At 41.0% G+C, this 17,758-nt stretch overlaps 1 protein-coding gene across 3 annotated transcripts in view; it reads left to right on the top strand.

The window, feature by feature from the left end:
* The window catches only part of LOC148000491 (uncharacterized), a 79,122-nt gene extending 78,006 nt beyond the window's left edge, over positions 1 to 1,116 (top strand). For all 3 annotated transcript variants that reach the window (XM_087589407.1, XM_087589408.1, XM_087589406.1), the window contains 2 exons: positions 76 to 398; positions 958 to 1,116. In XM_087589407.1, coding sequence (XP_087445533.1) covers positions 76 to 398; positions 958 to 980 — 346 coding nt within the window. In that variant the 3' untranslated portion in view covers positions 981 to 1,116. The remainder of the gene's footprint in view (positions 1 to 75; positions 399 to 957) is intronic.
* Positions 1,117 to 17,758: the final 16,642 nt, after the last annotated feature.

Genomic DNA, 17,758 nt, shown 5'->3' with positions numbered 1-17,758 from the left:
CACTCCTGGTTCCTGCACTTGTTATTCCCTTGACTCCATTCAAATGACTAACCTGACTCTTTTGATATCCCTTAGTGAAGAAGAAATATTTGATTCTGCTACTTCAGATGAGGAATCTTCTTTTACTCCTGACGTAGAAGAAGGTCTGCCTGCTACTCAGGGTGCTGAGGATATTTTTCATGCTTCCGCACGAGCTGAACCAATAAACCACAGCTTGAACCTTCTCAGGGAGAGTGGATATCTTCGGGCAACAGAGATACCACGCATACCTTTTTTGCTCTTCATATGGCTTATATCCACACTCTTATCCATCATAACATGGATGAAAATCCAAATTCAACAAGCATGGCATGAAGAAAATGGCCAAGGAGCTCCCACTAAGAAGAGAGTCGGACCAGGTAAGTTAAACTAAAATAGTAGCTTAAAATAGATTAAGATTGTTTTACTAGAAACCTAGGTCTCTTTTGTTAATAAATTTCATACTTCTATAGGGCTATTTACGCATAACCTAGAACCTGAAAACTTTATTTTTTCTCAATTTATAGAAAATAATTTTCATAATGTAACAAATCCAGTTTAGAGAAATACAACTGACCAGGTAATATTTTTTCCTACTTGGATGTTTCCTATTCTAGAATGAGGAGATTATTGTCACTTCCAGTGAAAACATGTGTTTCCTGAATGACTAAGCCGGGAAAACTTCCTGTTAAATGTTATTGTCTATTTATCGCTGTCATTCTGAACTCTGACTTCTGAAGTTAGCATAGCCTTTGACCGCAACATTCCAAAAGAAGCAACTTCTGAGATTAAAAATAACAAGAGAAGCATCCACCTTCTCACTGTTTCTCTCTACATTGATCCAGATGATAATGACACTGATGTTGTTGATGCTGGGCATGACAATATCACCAGTGATGTGCCTGATGATACTGTTAATAATTCTTCTTTTTCTTCTAGTGGCTGCGGCTCCTGATCCCTAGACCCTTGATGCTCCTCCAGGATCGATTGGAATATCAAAACACAGTCTGTGTGGGAGAATTGATCATATATATAAATTTTAAAATAAAATGTTCAGTCTGATTGTAGACTGAAGTAAAAATTGATTGTTTCATTGGAGTCTCAGTTGTGCCATGTGATGCTTCCTGGAAACTTTTTTCAATTATTTTCAATTTTAATATTTACTTATTTACTTTACATCCTGCTCACTGCCCCCTCCCTGTCAGCCTCTCCCATAATTGTTCCCTTGTGCCCCACTCTCCTTCTCCTCTCAGTGGGTAGGGGCCATTTGGTTATCTTCCCACCCTGGAACATGAAGTCTCTGTGAGACTTATCCCTTCCTCTCCCACTGAGTCAGAGGACACAATCTAGCTAGAAGAACCTATTCTGCATACAGGCAACATCCTTTAGGATAACCCATGCTGTAATTGTTTGGGACTCACACAAAGATCAAGCTGCACATCTCCTACCTATGTGTGTGGAGGCTTAGGACCAGCCTCTGTATGTTCTTTGGTTGGTGGTTCAGTCTCTAAGAGCCCTAAGAGTCCAGGTCAGGTGATTTGGTTAGTCTTCCTGTGGCATTCTTATCGTCTGAGGGACTGCAATCCTTCCACTTATTTTTCCATGACAGTCTTCAAGATCCATCCAATTTTAGCTGGGAGTGTTCATCTAAGTCAGCTTCTGGGTGAACCCTCTCATGGGACAGCCTATGCTAGACTCTGTCTGCAAGCATAACAGGGTATTATTAGTAGTGTCAGGGACTGTTGCTTGACAATGCGATGGGTTTCAAGTTGGGTAGGCTGGTGGTTGGCTTTTCCCTCAGTCTCTCCTCCAGCCCTGTTCCTTCATTGACTGTAGACAGGAAAAAAATTGGATTTAAAGTTTTGTGGTTGGGTTGATGTTCGAATTGCTCCAGTGGGCTTCCTGCGTAGCTAGAAGAGCCAGTCACCCCAGGCTCTGTATCCCCAAGGCTATGATTCACAACCTCCACTGATTCTTGTGTGCCTCCCCTATCCCATTCTCTGTCTCTCTCTCTGAGGTTGTACCCTCACTCAACACCCTTACAAGTTACAGATCTCCATTCATTATCATGGTTCCCTCCTCCTTCCCACACTGAACCCTGCCTGACCCTATCCCTTTCTATCTCCTTTCTTAATCAGCTCCTTTCATCCATCCATATGCCTTCCATGACCATTCTATATTCTCAAATATCCTTTCTTGTGCCCTTCTTTTTCTACCTTCTTGGGTCTGTAGAGTCTATCATGGGCATCCTGTATTTTATGGGCTACCTCCTGAGAGGGAGGGGTCATGCTTACCTTCCTTTTCACTGAGCCCCACTGGATTGCATTCCTATTTAGGGCTCCTAGGCATAAGAGGCCTGTATAACTAAAGAGAGCCAATCCTAGGCCTTCTATAAGAAAACATAATCATTGAATTAAGTCATAAATACTTTTCCAATGTTTCTTTTAGAGCCCATCTATTCAGCACTTTAACATGTTTAAGTTAAAGAAATTACATTTTGTTTTCTTTTTATATCATTAAATTGATTAGATTTATATGTAGGTGATTTTGCTACTGTGCATTTTCTATGCAGTATGTGTGATAGAATTCAGTAATGGTTCCCCTGGAATTGGAGTTACAAATAGTTGTGAGTGACCAGCAATGTGCTAGCAATTAAAACTGAGAGCTCTACAATCAAAACTAGAACTCTTAACAGCCCATCCATCTCTAAAGGTATATATATATATATATCTCAACATGGTAAATTTTATCATAAAATCTTATGAAATTTCAATACATTGTCTAGTTTATGTAAAAAAAATTCACTAAGAACATTTTACTCTAATATGACCTGTGTTTGCAGATGGGTCAAAGACATTTTGAATTGGATCTATGACCCTGAACCCCAGTACTCACATTGTGTACATGTGTACATCTTGTTTGTGCATTGATCCACATATGAAAGATAGAGACTGATATTGTCTTTCTCTCACTTTACCCCCCACACGTGGATTACTGTGTTTGGGCCAAAGGACAATGCCACTTTACAGTTCTGTTCTGCTATACTGTGGGTTCTAGGGACTGAATACAGACCATCAACCCTCATTTTCGTTCCACCCCTGGTCCCTCCATTTTGGAGACTGTTCACTCACTCAAATCCCTAGTGTGTTTGATTTTCTGTCTTGGAGCAAAATTATCTTCATACTTGCAGGAAAGTAAGCTTTGGGGATCCCATTATACCCACATCTGCAATGAGGTTTTCAGGACAAGTGTTTTGCCAATTGAGTTTTACCAAGCACCCCAGTCTCTATCCCTTATTTCCTATTTTTAGGCTGTACTAGCTTAGGAAGGAGAACCAGTAGCACAGTAGTAGACATTCCATTGTCCACATGCTTCTTGATCATCTTGTAGTTCTAAAGGCTTAATTAATTAGTCTTTAAGCTGCAGTTTCATATAAATAATAAATTATGCATTCTAATTCCAAAATATTCCTCTGTTTATTGAACATATTCTTTAAATACTCCGACTTGATGAACTGGAATTTTTCATTCTGTCAGTCCATTTACTCCCCACATGTAACTTCCCACATGTACTGTGTAGAATCCCCATTCTACTATTTCTCAAGATTGTCCCATTCTTACACCTTTTTGTTTCTTTAGCCAGTCAAGATCCTTACACTTCATAAATTTAAATATTATGAAATGAACCCTGGTCTTTGGGACCCTCATTTCATTTTGCTTAAACCATTTTGAATCTAAAATCCAGGAGCTGGGGTGCCATTGTTTCTCACCTCATAGTGATATTTACCAATTTTGGTGTAAGTCCAGGCACACACTGACCATTTTACCATAAAGCGTGAAGTCCTGCTTTGCTACCTTTTAGTCCCTGTGTTACCATTGATACTGTATCTATTACCTAAGAAGCATGTTGTGATCCTGATGGAAGCAAATACAGAAACATTACTCCTGGGCATAAAAAAATGAAATTTGGAAACGAAAAAAAAATCAAAGTACTAGTGACTGGGGGTTTCCTTGTTCATTTGTTGGTAAGAATTTACATAGATACACGTGGTCTGAAAACTGCATCCATAGGTCATGTCTACATTGTGTCAATCATCCAGCCTAAGACCCACAGCCTGTCACTCATCCACAAGACACACAGCTTATCAAAAAATCTGTCCGCAAACCCTCCATAGTCTGTCAATTATCCATAGGGAAATCCCACAGCCTGGCAATCATCCATAAGAATTGCCTAAGTCCTGTCAATCATCCACTGGAAACCTCCTTGTCCTGTCAACTACAAGCAACTCTCAACTCTCTGTCATCCAGAAGAAATTTTCACAGCCTGTCAATCACGCATAAAAAATGGCCATAGTCTGTTAATCATCCACAGGTCATGTCCACAAGCTTACATACAAACCTTACATGGAGATCTGTAACTTGTAAGGGTGTTGAGTGAGGGTACAACCTCAGAGAGAGAGACAGAGAATGGGATAGGGGAGGCACACAAGAATCAGTGGAGGTTGTGAATCATAGCCTTGGGGATACAGAACCTGGGGTGACTGGCGCTTCTAGCTACGCAGCAAGCCCACTGGAGCAATTCGAACATCGACCCAACCACAAAACTTTACATCCAATTATTTTCCTGTCTACAGTCAATGAAGGAACAGGGCTGGAGTGTAGAGGGCCGCAATAACATTCGCCACCACAAGATGGCGCTGGCCTCCGCCGCGCCAGCCGACTTCCTTTCAGGAAGTTAACTGTGTGTGTATGTGCAAGAGTGCCTTCGTGCCAGGTCTTTGCCCACTCCGGGGCGTGCCTAATGAGATCTTGGGTAAGCGACCAATCAGGTGTGGATGTGCCACGTTAGGGTGTATATAAGCCGCGCCCTGCCGGCGTCCCGGGCCTCTCCTTAAGATTCAAAAAATGTTTAGCTGCAGTAAGAATTCGTGTGTTCCCAATGGCTTATGCTCTAAGATCAAGAATCGACAAATGGGATCTCATAAAACTGCAAAGCTTCTGTAAGGCAAAGGACACTGTGGTTAGGACAAAACGACAACCAACAGATTGGGAAAAGATCTTTACCAATCCTATAACAGATAGAGGCCTTATATCCAAAATATACAAAGAACTCAAGAAGTTAGACCGCAGGGAAACAAATAACCCTATTAAAAAATGGGGTTCAGAGCTGAACAAAGAATTCACAGCTGAGGAATGCCGAATGGCTGAGAAACACCTAAAGAAATGTTCAACATCTTTAGTCATAAGGGAAATGCAAATCAAAACAACCCTGAGATTTCACCTCACACCAGTGAGAATGGCTAAGATCAAAAACTCAGGTGACAGCAGATGCTGGCGAGGATGTGGAGAAAGAGGAACACTCCTCCATTGTTGGTGGGATTGCAGACTGGTAAAACCATTCTGGAAATCAGTCTGGAGGTTCCTCAGAAAATTGGACATTGAACTGCCTGAGGATCCAGCCATACCTCTCTTGGGCATATACCCAAAAGATGCCTCAACATATAAAAGAGACACGTGCTCCACTATGTTCATCGCAGCCTTATTTATAATAGCCAGAAACTGGAAAGAACCCAGATGCCCTTCAACAGAGGAATGGATACAGAAAATGTGGTACATCTACACAATGGAATATTACTCAGCTATCAAAAACAACGAGTTTATGAAATTCGTAGGCAAATGGTTGGAACTGGAAAATATCATCCTGAGTGAGCTAACCCACTCACAGAAAGACATACATGGTATGCACTCATTGATAAGTGGCTATTAGCCCAAATGCTTGAATTACCCTAGATCCCTAGAACAAAGGAAACTCAAGACGGATGATCAAAATGTGAATGCTTCACTCCTTCTTTAAATGAGGAAAAAGAATACCCTTGGCAGGGAAGGGAGAGGCAAAGATTAAAACAGACACTGAAGGAACACCCATTCAGAGCCTGCCCCACAGGTGGCCCATACATATACAGCCACCCAATCAGACAAGATGGATGAAGCAAAGAAGTGCAGACCGACAGGAGCCGGATGTAGATCGCTCCTGAGAGACACAGCCAGAATACAGCAAATACAGAGGCGAATGCCAGCAGCAAACCACTGAACTGAGAATAGGTCCCCCGTTGAAGGAATCAGAGAAAGAACTGGAAGAGCTTGAAGGTGCTCGAGACCCCAAAAGTACAACAATGTCAAGCAACCAGAGCTTCCAGGGACTAAGCCACTACCTAAAGACTATACATGGACTGACCCTGGACTCTGTCCCCATAGGTAGCAATGAATATCCTAGTAAGAGCACCAGTGGAAGGGGAAGCCCTGGGTCCTGCTAAGACTGAACCCCCAGTGAACTAGACTATGCGGGGAGGGTGGCAATGGGGGGAGGTTTGGGAGGGGAACACCCACAAGGAAGGGGAGGGGGGAGGGTGATGTCTGTCCGGAAACCGGGAAAGGGAATAACACTTGAAATGTATATAAGAAATACTCAAGATAATAAAAAAAAAATAAAATAAAAAAAAAAAAAAAAAAAAGAATTCGTGTGTTCCCATGTATTCTTGCTGGCGAGCTCGCGCGGGACACTGGAGGAGAGACTGAGGGAAAAGCCAACCACTAGCCTACCCAACTTGAAACCCATCACATTGTCAAGCAACAGTCCCTGACACTATTAATGATATCCTCTTATGCTTGCAGACAGAGTCTAGCATAGGCTGTCCCATGAGAGGGTTCACCCAGAAGCTGACTTAGATGAACACTCCCAGCTAAAATTGGATGGATCTTGAAGACTGTCATGGAAAAATAAGTGGAAGGATTGCAGTCCCTCAGACGATAAGAACGCCACAGGAAGACTAACGAAATCAACTGACCTGGACTCTTAGGGCTCTTAGAGACTGAACCACCAACCAAAGAACATACAGAGGCTGGTCCTAAGCCTCAACACACATAGGTAGGAGATGTGCAGCTTGATCTTTGTGTGAGTCCCAAACAATTACAGCATGGGTTATCCTAAAGGATGTTGCCTGTATGCAGAATAGGTTCTTTTTTTTTTTTTTTTTTTATTAACTTGAGTATTTCTTATATACATTTCGAGTGTTATTCCCTTTCCTGGTATCCGGGCAAGCATCCCCCTCCCCCCTCCCCTTCCTTATGGGTGTTCCCCTCCCAACCTTCCCCCCATTGCCGCCCTCCCCCCACCAGTCTAGTTCACTGGGGGTTCAGTCTTAGCAGGACCCAGGGCTTCCCCTTCCACTGGTGCTCTTACTAGGATATTCATTGCTACCTCTCCCTTCCCTACCATCTTAGTGTTGTTTTTGATGGTGACAATTACTTAAGTATGAATATTAAAATGATATTAAATGATTTGAAAAATTCAGAGACAAATATTTAGAAAGCTTATGACACAGGAAATACGGAGACTGTTCCAACACAACAAAAGAACAGCAGTACCAGGATTACTACATAGTTCAGTAGTTCAGTTCGTGAGTCATGAACCAAGACAAAGAATAAGCTAGATCAGCTGTTGGTCCACTTCAGTATTTTTTATTTTGACACAGTTTGCCACTGAATTAAAGGTCATGTGTGTCATTGGCAAATGTTCTACCATGAATAAACACCCCCAGTCCCTGAGTCTGAAATTTTATAATTTCTGACTCTAAAAATGACAGCATAAGCCACATGTTTAGAATTATACATACATAATCACAGGTAATAAATAGTGTTTCCTAATGATCTGTTTGAGTTTTGAAATGTCCAATGCAGCAGAAAACTACCTTTTGCTAGGAGGTTTTCTGTAAACTTTCATCCTGTAATGAACCAGCAATGTTCTTGATACTGCAGTCCAAGACATTTTTTTGTCATATTTCAGATGGAGCTTTCAATGTGGATATATAAATAGTTCATTTCCTTCCACATATTCTGGTATTGTAGAATTATAAATCTTGTCCTAGACTTTGTTAATGTTTAGCTCTACAAAATGATCTTACAAAGCTATATTCCTTTCCATATGAAATAAAATTGTTTATGCTGAAATTCCCTGTTTAGTACACATGTTTACCTATTGTTTATGTTGAGCCATTATTTCCAGACAACAGATCTGTGCTTTAAGGTGAGCCTTTCTAGAGAGAGCTCACTCTCATTTCAAAACTTTAATGCTCTTTGAAATATTTAATTTTATTTTTTCTTATTCACTTTACATCAAACTCACTGACCCTGTCTCAGTCTCCCTATTCTACAGTCCTTTCCGGTTCCCCTTCCCCTTTACCTCTGAGCAGTCATGGATCCCCTATATATCCCCACACCCAGGCACTTCAAGTCTCTGCAAGGGTAGACACTTCCTCTCTCTCCAAGGTCAGACAAGGCAGCTCAGCTAGAAGGAGGTATCCCATGTATAAGGAACAGCTTTTTGATAGGCCCCATCCCAGTTGACTGGGACCTATATGAAAATCCAGCTACTCTTCTGCTACATATGAGTGGGAAGGTGTGAGTCCAGCCCGTGTATGTTCTGTGGTTGGTGGTTCAGGCTCTGAGAGCCCCAGGTGTCCAGGTTATTTCACTCTGTTGTTTGTCCTCTGGAGTTCTTATCTCCTTGCAGACCTGGAATCTTTCCTCCTAGTGTTCCCTAAGAGTCTACTGCCATACATCCCTGAGCAAGGCAAATCTTGTCATTAGAGTTTTTAAGTGGGAGGAAGGGAGGGAGGGAGGGAGGGAGGGAGGGAGGGAGGGAGGGAGGAAGGGAGGGAAAGAGGGAAAGATTGTGTGTATGCTTTCTCGAGCCTTTTAGTTTGTGCTCTATTTAAAACTTAACCATGCCTCATGTTTTCTCTTGTGAAATTCGGGAGGATACCAGTCAATAATCATAATCATTTGCTGAAAAATGAATTAAAGATTATTTGCCTAGACCTGTAGTTCCATGAATTACATCCCAGACTGTGGGAGGTAGGAGACACATAGACCTTTGTGAGTTAAGTCCAACATGGTCTATGGGGTGTGTTTCAGACCAGCATGGCTACATAGTGAGATCCGGTTTCAAAAAAGAATGTTTGTAAACATCTAAACTAAGACACAGGGGACTCAAATATAAAGGGCTTCAAATGCTCGCTAAATGTTTTTCTTATGAATAGTACGATAACCATAACTTTAAAATCTATGCCACAGTGCAAGAAGACCAGCACATAAAAAAAAAGTGAAGCATGTCAGATTTAACAAAGGTAAGATTTTTATATCATATATAAATTTACTATATTGTAGCTGGTCTTATTCACCCTAGATAAAATAGTGCAGACATTTTAGCTCCTCTCCTACTGTGACCACACAAGGCAGCCCAGCTAGCAGAAAGGAATCCAAATGTGAACAGAATGTGAACCTGCCCTCACTTCAGTAAACCAGGAGTCCACATGAAGAGCACATGAAGCTGCACGTCTGCTACCTGTGAATATGGGGTCTATGTGCAGCCTTGCGTGCTCTTTGATTGGTGGTTCAGTCCCTGTGAGCCCTCATGGTCCCCTGTTGGTTAATCTGTAGGTTTTCTTGTTGTGTTTCTGAACCTTCAATGGCACTGTCCTCCTTTGAATTCAATATCCTTCACCCAACTCTTTCACAAGACGCCCCAACCTCCACCTGATATTTATTTGGCTGTGGGTGTGCACATCTGTTTCTATCCAGGGCTTGATGAAGACTCTCAGAACAATTAGCCAAGGTTTCTGTCTGCAAGCATAGCAAAATATCATTAATGGAGTCAAAGATTGGCTCTCTTCCACAGGGTGGGTCTCAAGTTGGTCCAGTTATTGGTTTGGTATCTCCTTAATGTCCGTTCCATTTTAACCTGCCTATCTTGCTGGTAGGATAAATTTTGGGTTGATGTTTTTCTAAGTGCTTTGGTGTTCTCCTCCTTCTCCTGGAAGTCTCCCCTGTGTACAGAAGATGACCACTGAAAGCTGCATATCACCTGCTGCTAGTAGGCTCCGCGAGTCTCAGCTCCATAGATAGACTGCTAAGAGCCCCCATGGTTCCTGGTCTTTGTTTCACGACAGAGATGCCTCTCCACTGGTATCTTCTGTCCCAGCTCCCACACCACACCTGCTCTGCACCTTAGTTCCCCTCCCCATCTCCCACAAATTTCCCTCCCTCAATCGAATCCTGATATCTATTTCATTTTCTCTCCTGAGTGAAATTCACGCATCTTCCCTTGGGCCCTCATTACTTAGCTTCTTTAGGTCTGTGCACTGTGGCCTGGTTATTCTGTAATTTATGGCTGCTAAGGTCCTCACCTTTAAGTGAGTACATACCATGCCTGTCCTTCTCGGTTTCAGTTACCTCATCCATTATGATGTTTGCCAATCCCATCCATTCTTAATTTTTAGAAAAAAAACTGTCAAGTTCCTTTTCAAAGGGGGTTGTAAATGTGTCCTCCCACCAACAATGGAGGAGTGTTTCCTTTGCTCAATATCCTTGCCAGCATGTGCTGTCACTTGTGTTTTCTATTTTAGCCATTCTGACTGGGGTAGGATGGAATCTAAGAGTTCTTTTTATTTGCATTCAGTGATGACTGAAGACTGAACATTTACTATTTCTCTGCCTCCTGAGATTCCTCTGTTGAGAATTCTCCATCTACCACTTTACCTCACTTTCCAATTGGTTTATTGGTGTCTAACTCCTTGGGTTTTTATATATAATTTGACCATTATTTCTCTTTCAAGTGCAGGACTGGTGAAGATCTTTTCCCAATGCGTAGGCTTCTGTTTTGTCCTTTAATGGTTTCCTTTGCTTTACAGAAGGTTTTCAGTTTCATGAGTCCCCATTTATCAGTTGTTGGTCTTAGAGGCTGGGACATTGGTGTTCTGTTTAGGAAATTGTCTACTGTATTAATGTTCCAAAGATATTAATGTTTCTGCTTCAATGCTGAGGTCTTTCATCCATGTGAACTTGAGTTTTGTGCAGGGTGATAAATACTCATCTATTTGCATTCTTCTTCATGCAGACATCCAGTTACACCTGCATCATTTGTTGAAGATACTTTCATTTTTCCCCCATTGTATGGTTTTGCCTTCTTTGTCATAATCATGTGTTGGTAGATATGTGTGTCTTTTCTTTGATTTGATTCCACCTATCAACTTTTTGTTTCTGTACTAATTCTATACAACTTTTGTTATGATTGCTTTGTGATATGTCTTGAGATCAGGGATGGTGTTACCTCCAAGAATTATTTTATTATTCAAGATCTATATCTATATCGATATCTAACTCTATCTATCTATCTATCTATCTATCTATCTATCTATCTATCTATGTCTTAGCGATCTTGGGTTTTTTTTTTTGAAAGAATTGCTCTTTCAAGGTCTGTAAATAACTGTCTTGCAATTTTGATGGGAAGTGCAGTGAATGTGATGATGCTTTTTATAAGATGGCCATTTTCACCTTGTTAATCCTATCCATCTGTAGCATAGGAGACCTTTCCATCTTCAGATGTCCTGTTAATTCCTTTTTCAGAGACATAATGTTTTTGACAGACAGGACTTTAAGTAGCTTGATTAGAGTTGTACTGGGCTATTTAATGTTCCCTGTGGTTACTGTGAAGGGTTTTGCTTGGCTAAATTTTTTCTTATCTCTTTTAACTATTGTATGAGGGAGGGCTGCTGGTTTCGGAGTTAATCTTGTATCCAGACACTTTTCTGTAAGGGTTTATCACCTTTGGTGTAGGTGTACTTTGGTAGATTTTGCGAGGTCTCCTTTGTATGTGGGCAGCTTTGCTTACTCTCTGGTTTTAAGTTTCTCTGCATTTAAGTTGTTATTGTCTATTGGCTGGTTTAGGTATGCAAATTTGATCACTGAGGTCTCTAAGACTTTTAACATGAAGGGGTGTTTGTTTTTATATGGCTTTATCAGCATCTAATGTGATGATCAAGTAAAATTTTTCCATAACCCCACCCCTACCAGCTGCAGCTATCCATTCATTTTCATGGCTGTCAAGCCATCTCCTCTGTATCTCCCCAGACCCGATCCTGAAACACTCAATTGTCCCAAATTTACCCACTCCCATCTAGTTCCTTCCTTCCTCTGCCTCCTCTGACTATTTTACAGTATGTTCTAAGTTAGATTCAAAATCCTCTCTTGGTTCTTTCTTGCTCATCTTCTTTTGGTCCTGAGTATAGTAGTGATATCCTGTACTTTATTGCTAATATCCACTTAGAAGTGAGTATACACCATCCATGTCTTTTGGGTCTGGGTTATGTCACTCAGGAAGATACTCTCAAGTTCTATTCATTCACCAGCAAAATTCATTATCTTTGTCCTTAGTAGGTGAATGGTATCCCACATTGTCTTTTTTCATTTTAAAAATTTATTTTTTTAAGATTTATTTTATTTATATGAGTACACTGTAGCTGTCTTCAGACACACAGAAGAGGGCATCGGATCCCATTTCAGATGGTTATGAGCCACAATGTGGATGCTGGGAATCGAACTCAGGACCTCTGGAAGAGCAGACAGTGCTCTTAACTGCTGAGCCAACTCTCCAGCCCATAGCAGCCTTATTTATAATAGCCAGAAGCTGGAAAGAACCCAGATGCCCTTCAACAGAGGAATGGATACAGAAAATGTGGTACATCTACACAATGGAATATTACTTACCTATCAAAAACAATGCCTTTATGAAATTCAAGGGGCAAATGGTTGGACCTGGAAAATATCATCCTGAGTGAGGTAACCCAATCACAGAAAAACACACATGGTATGCACTCATTGATAAGTGGCTATTAACCCAAATGCTTGAATTACCCTAGATGCCTAGAACACATGAAACTCAAGACGGATGATCAAAATGTGAATGCTTCACTCCTTCTTTAAAAGGGGAACAAGAATACCCTTGGCAGGGAATAGAGAGGCAAAGATTAAAAGAGAGACAGAAGGAACACCCATTCAGAGCCTGCCCCACATGTGGCCCATACATATACAGCCACCCAATTAAACAAGAGGGATGAAGCAAAGAAGTGCAGGCTGACAGGCGCTGGATGTAGATCTCTCCTGAGAGACACAGCCAGAATACAGCAAATACAGAGGCGAATGCCAGCAGCAAACCACTGAACTGAGAATAGGACCCTTATTGAAGGAATCAGAGAAAGAACTGGAAGAGCTTGAAGGTGCTCGAGACCCCATATGAACAACAATGCCAAGCAACCAGAGCTTCCAGGGACTAAGCCACTACCTAAAGACTATACATGGACTGACCCTGGACTCTGACCTCATGGGTAGCATTGAATATCCTAGTAAGATCACCAGTGTAAGGGGAAGCCCTGGGTTCTGCTAAGACTGAACCCCCAGTAAACGTGATTGTTGGGGGGAGGGCGGCAATGGGGGGAGGATGGTGAGGGGAACACCCATAAAGAAGGGGAGGAGGAGGGGTTAGGGGGATGTTGGCCCGGATACCGGGAAAGGGAATAACATTCGAAATGTAAGTAAGAAATACTCAAGTTAATAAAAAAAAAAAGTATGTGTACATGTGACCTATGAAGCCAGAAGTAGTCATTCTCATAGAGTTGGAGTAAGAGTTTTAGAGACGGGACTGAGAACTGAACTGTAGTCCTCTGGAAGAGCACCACGTGTGCTTAAATGCTGACCCATATCTCAGGTCTATAAATTATTATTCTTACTTAATATAATTTTTCTTTACTTATTCACTTTAAATTCAGCTCATCGATTGTCTCCTGGTCACTCCTTTTACACAATCCTTCCTCCATCTCCCACTCCTTCTCCCCTGAGTGGGTAGGAGACTTGCACTTGACGTGTCTGCAAGGCTAGGTGCTTCCTTTCCCATTGAGTCCCGACGAATCAGCCGAGTTAGAACAACATATCCCAAGGATATGCAATAGCTTTTGGGATAGCCCTCGCTCCAGTTCTTTGGACCCACATGATGACCAAGATGCATGTCTGCTATGTAGGTCGGGGAGGCCTAGGCCCAGCCCATGTATGTACTTTGGTTGGTGGTCCCTAGCCTAAGAGCCTCAAGGGTCCTGGTTAGTTTACTCTGTTGGTTTTCCTGTGGAATTGCTATCCCATTTTGGGTACTCAGTACTTTCCTGTATTCTTCCACATAGATTCCCATGTTCCCTCCACTGTTTGGCTGTGGGTATCTGTATCTATGTGTCCAAGTGAGATGCTGGATGGAGCCTCTCAGATGACAGCTTGCTCATGCCTGCAAACATTAAAGAATATCATTAATAATGTCAGGGATTGGTACCTGCTCATGAGATTGGTCTCAATTTGGGCTGCTCTTGGTTGGCCATACTCTCAGTCTCTGCTCTAACCTTGGACTTGCAATATTTTTGGTAGACAAAATAAATTATGGGTGCCATATCCCCAACGTGGTCAGTCACAGCTAAGGTCATCCCAGTTTTTTCTTGGGTGCCTCAATGATTCTAGGTCTCTGTCTCATCAGAGATGCCCCCTGCTCTTCACCCTTGTCAGTTGCAGATTTCCATTCATTTTCAGAACCTTCCACCCATCACTCCTCTTCCTTCCCCACACCTGATTCTGAACCCCTCCCTACCCCTCTGTATCTCTTCTCTATCCAGTTCACTCCCTCCGACTTCCTCTTAGGACTGCTTTGTACACTCATTTAAGTGAGATTCAGGCATCCTCACTTGTGCATTCCTTCTTGTGTAGCTTTTCTGAGTCTGTGGATAGTTCTATGGTACCTGCACTTTTTGGCCAATAACCATCTATAAGTGAGTACATACCACACATGTCCTGTTGGGACTCAGGATGATGTTCTCACGTTCCATTGCTTTGACTGTATAATTCATGCTGCCCTTGTTCTTAATGGCTGCATAGTATGCCATCATGTAGGTACACATCTTTTCCTTTATCCATTGTTCAGTAGAGGGACATCTAGGTTGTTTCCAGTTTCTGGTTGGTATGAGCAAAGCTACTAGAACATAGTTTAAGATGTGGTTCTTTGGTATCGTGTGACATCTTTCTGACTACACCCAGGAGAGTTATAGCTGGCCCTGGAGGTAGAACTATTCTCAGTTTTCTGAGAAACCACCCAATTGATATCCAGTTATTGTTGACACCCACCAGTGATGGAGTAGACTTCCCTTTGCTCCACATCCTGCCAGCATTTACTCTCACTTGAGTTTGTCACCTTGTTTTGTGATGGGTGTCAAATCACATGTCAGTGGGTTTGAGTAAGCAGCCCTTGGTTTTGTTCTCTGTATTGTTTGCCATGTTTCTATGTTTAATTTTCATACCATCTTCTCTTGAGCCTGTTTGCTTCTTTTTTTCAATATTTCAGATTTGATGTTTAGCTGCTTTTATGAAATTGCTCCATTTTATGAAGGGACATAGTGCTATGAACTTTCCTTTTGCACTGCTTTTATTGTGTTCCCTAAGTTGGGATGTTTTGTGCCTTCATTTTCATTGAATTCTAGAAAGTCTTCGATTTCTTCTTGCACCAGTGGTCACCGAGCATAGCATTGTTCAGTTTCTATCAGATTGTATGCTTTCTGTTGTTTTCTTGTTGATGTAGTCCAGCTTTAGTCCATGGTGACCTTATTAGATGCAAGAGTTTTTTGGGGGGATTGTTGTTGGTTCTTTTTTTCCCTTTTCTTTTATCTGTTGATGTAGATCTGTATCTATATATGTTCAATTTTGGAGAACATTCCATGAGATGCTGAGACGGTACATATTTTTTATTTGTGTGAAAGGTTCTGTAGATATCTGTTAGGTCCATTTGGTACATGCCATCTATGAGTTGCATAATTTTTCAGTTTAGTTTCTCTTTTGGTGACATGTCCTTTGGTCATAATAGTGATAATATGTAGTTGATGCCCCCTACTCTTAATTTGTGAGGTTTGAGGTGTGGTTTAAGCTTTAGCCAAATTAGTAAATGTTTCTTTTATGAAGCAGGATGCCCTTGCATCTCAGGCATTGTTCAGAATTGAGACATCATGTTGGTGTATTTTCCTTTGATTTGTATGCAGTGTCCTTTCCCATCTCTTTTGATTATTTCTGATCGAAGGTCTATTTTACCAGTTATTAGATTGACTGCTTCAGCTTGTGTCTTGGGTCCATTTGCTTTTCAGTCCTTTGGTTCAGCCCTTTATTTTGTGGTAGTTTTTATCTTTGTGGCTGAGTTCCGTTTCGATATGCAACAGAACGATAGATTCTGTTTATACATCTGCTCTCTTAGACCCTGTCTTTTTGTTTGGCAAGTGAATCTGTTCCTGTTCAGAGGTATTAATGACTAACGATTGCTTTTACTTATTATTTTGATGTTGGTTTGCATGTCTTTCTCTTCTATTGGTTTTGCTGTGTGATTATTAATTTCTTCTGTTTTGTTGAGTTCAGTTACTCTACTTGTCTTGGAGTTTTGCTTGTAGCATCCCTGGTAGGTATGGATTAGTAGAAAGATATAGTTTGTATTTGGTTTTGTCACAAAATATCTTTTTACTCCATGTATGTTGTTTGAAAATTTTGTTAAGTGTTGTAGTCTGGGCTGACAGTTGTAGTCTCTTAGGGTCTAGAAGACATCTCATTGGCACTTCTGGCTTTTAATTCTCTGTTGAGAAGTTCGGTATATTTCTGATTGGTTTGCCTTTATATGTAATATGTTACTTGCCTCTTTCTCCTTGCCGCTTTTTAATTTTCTCTCTTTTTTGGTGGATTTACTGTTTTGGTTATTATGTAGCTGGAGGATTTTCTTTTCTGGCACAATAAAGTATTATTTGTACTTTAAGCTTCTTGTGTGTAGATAGGCATCTTTTTCTTGAAGTTTGGGATGTTTTCTTCTATGATGTTGTTGAGGATATTTTCTGTGCCTTTACTCTGGGAAACTTCTTCCATTCCTATTTTTCATAGATTTGGTCCTAATTTCACATCCTGCTTGTCAGGCTGTGTCTTTTTAGTGGGGAAGATGAGTTCACTTATATTGAGAGATATTAATAGCCAATGAGTGTTAATTCCTACCATTCTCGTTTTGTGAAGAGATTATTATGTGTTGGGAACACTAATCAATTTGGTGTTCTGTGAGGTTCTTTTATGTTCATAAGCATTCTTTCTTTACGTTGTATAAATTATCTTCTATGATTTTGCTGAACATATGTTCTCATCCTTGGAGCTCGTACTCTCCACTTTTGCTCATGGCTATTATTCTTAGTAGGAAATTTCACAGTGTCTCAGACTACCTGAACATTTTGGGTCAGTCATTTTTTTAGGTAACCTTTTCTTTGGATGATGTATTAATTTCTTAAAGTATATATTCTATGCCTGAGATCATCTCTTCCAATTCTTTTATTGTGTTGGCTGTGCTTCTGTTCTTGTTCTCTTTTGTAGATTTTCCATCTCCAAGGTTCCATCAGTTTGTTTCCTTTATTTCTTTTTTTTATCATTTGCAGGTATTGACATGTTTTATTCATTTTTCACCTGTTTGATTATATTTTCCTGTACATTTTAAGGGATTTATTAATTTCTCCTTTAAATTCCTCTATCATATCAATAAGATTGGTTTCAAAGTAATTTCATTGTGCTTTGATTGTGTTAGGATATCCAGGTCTTGCTGTAGTAGGATATCTGGGCTCAGGATGTGTCATGTTGATTTGGCTCTTGTTGAATGTATTCTCATGCTGGCCCTCAGCCAACTGTTTATCCCTGGGTGTTTTTCAGGTGCAGTGTCCTGAGGAGGGCTCTGGGTTTTTCTCTTTTTACGGGTGAAGTTGAGACATTGTCTCACTAAATTGTAGTTCTGTTTGTCTAAGGAATCACAGTGATCA

Source organism: Rattus norvegicus, chromosome 16, assembly GCF_021556685.1.
Source record: "Rattus norvegicus strain SHRSP/BbbUtx chromosome 16, alternate assembly SHRSP_T2T, whole genome shotgun sequence".
Lineage (NCBI taxonomy): Eukaryota > Metazoa > Chordata > Mammalia > Rodentia > Muridae > Rattus > Rattus norvegicus.
This window is presented reverse-complemented; position numbering and strand designations above follow the sequence as displayed.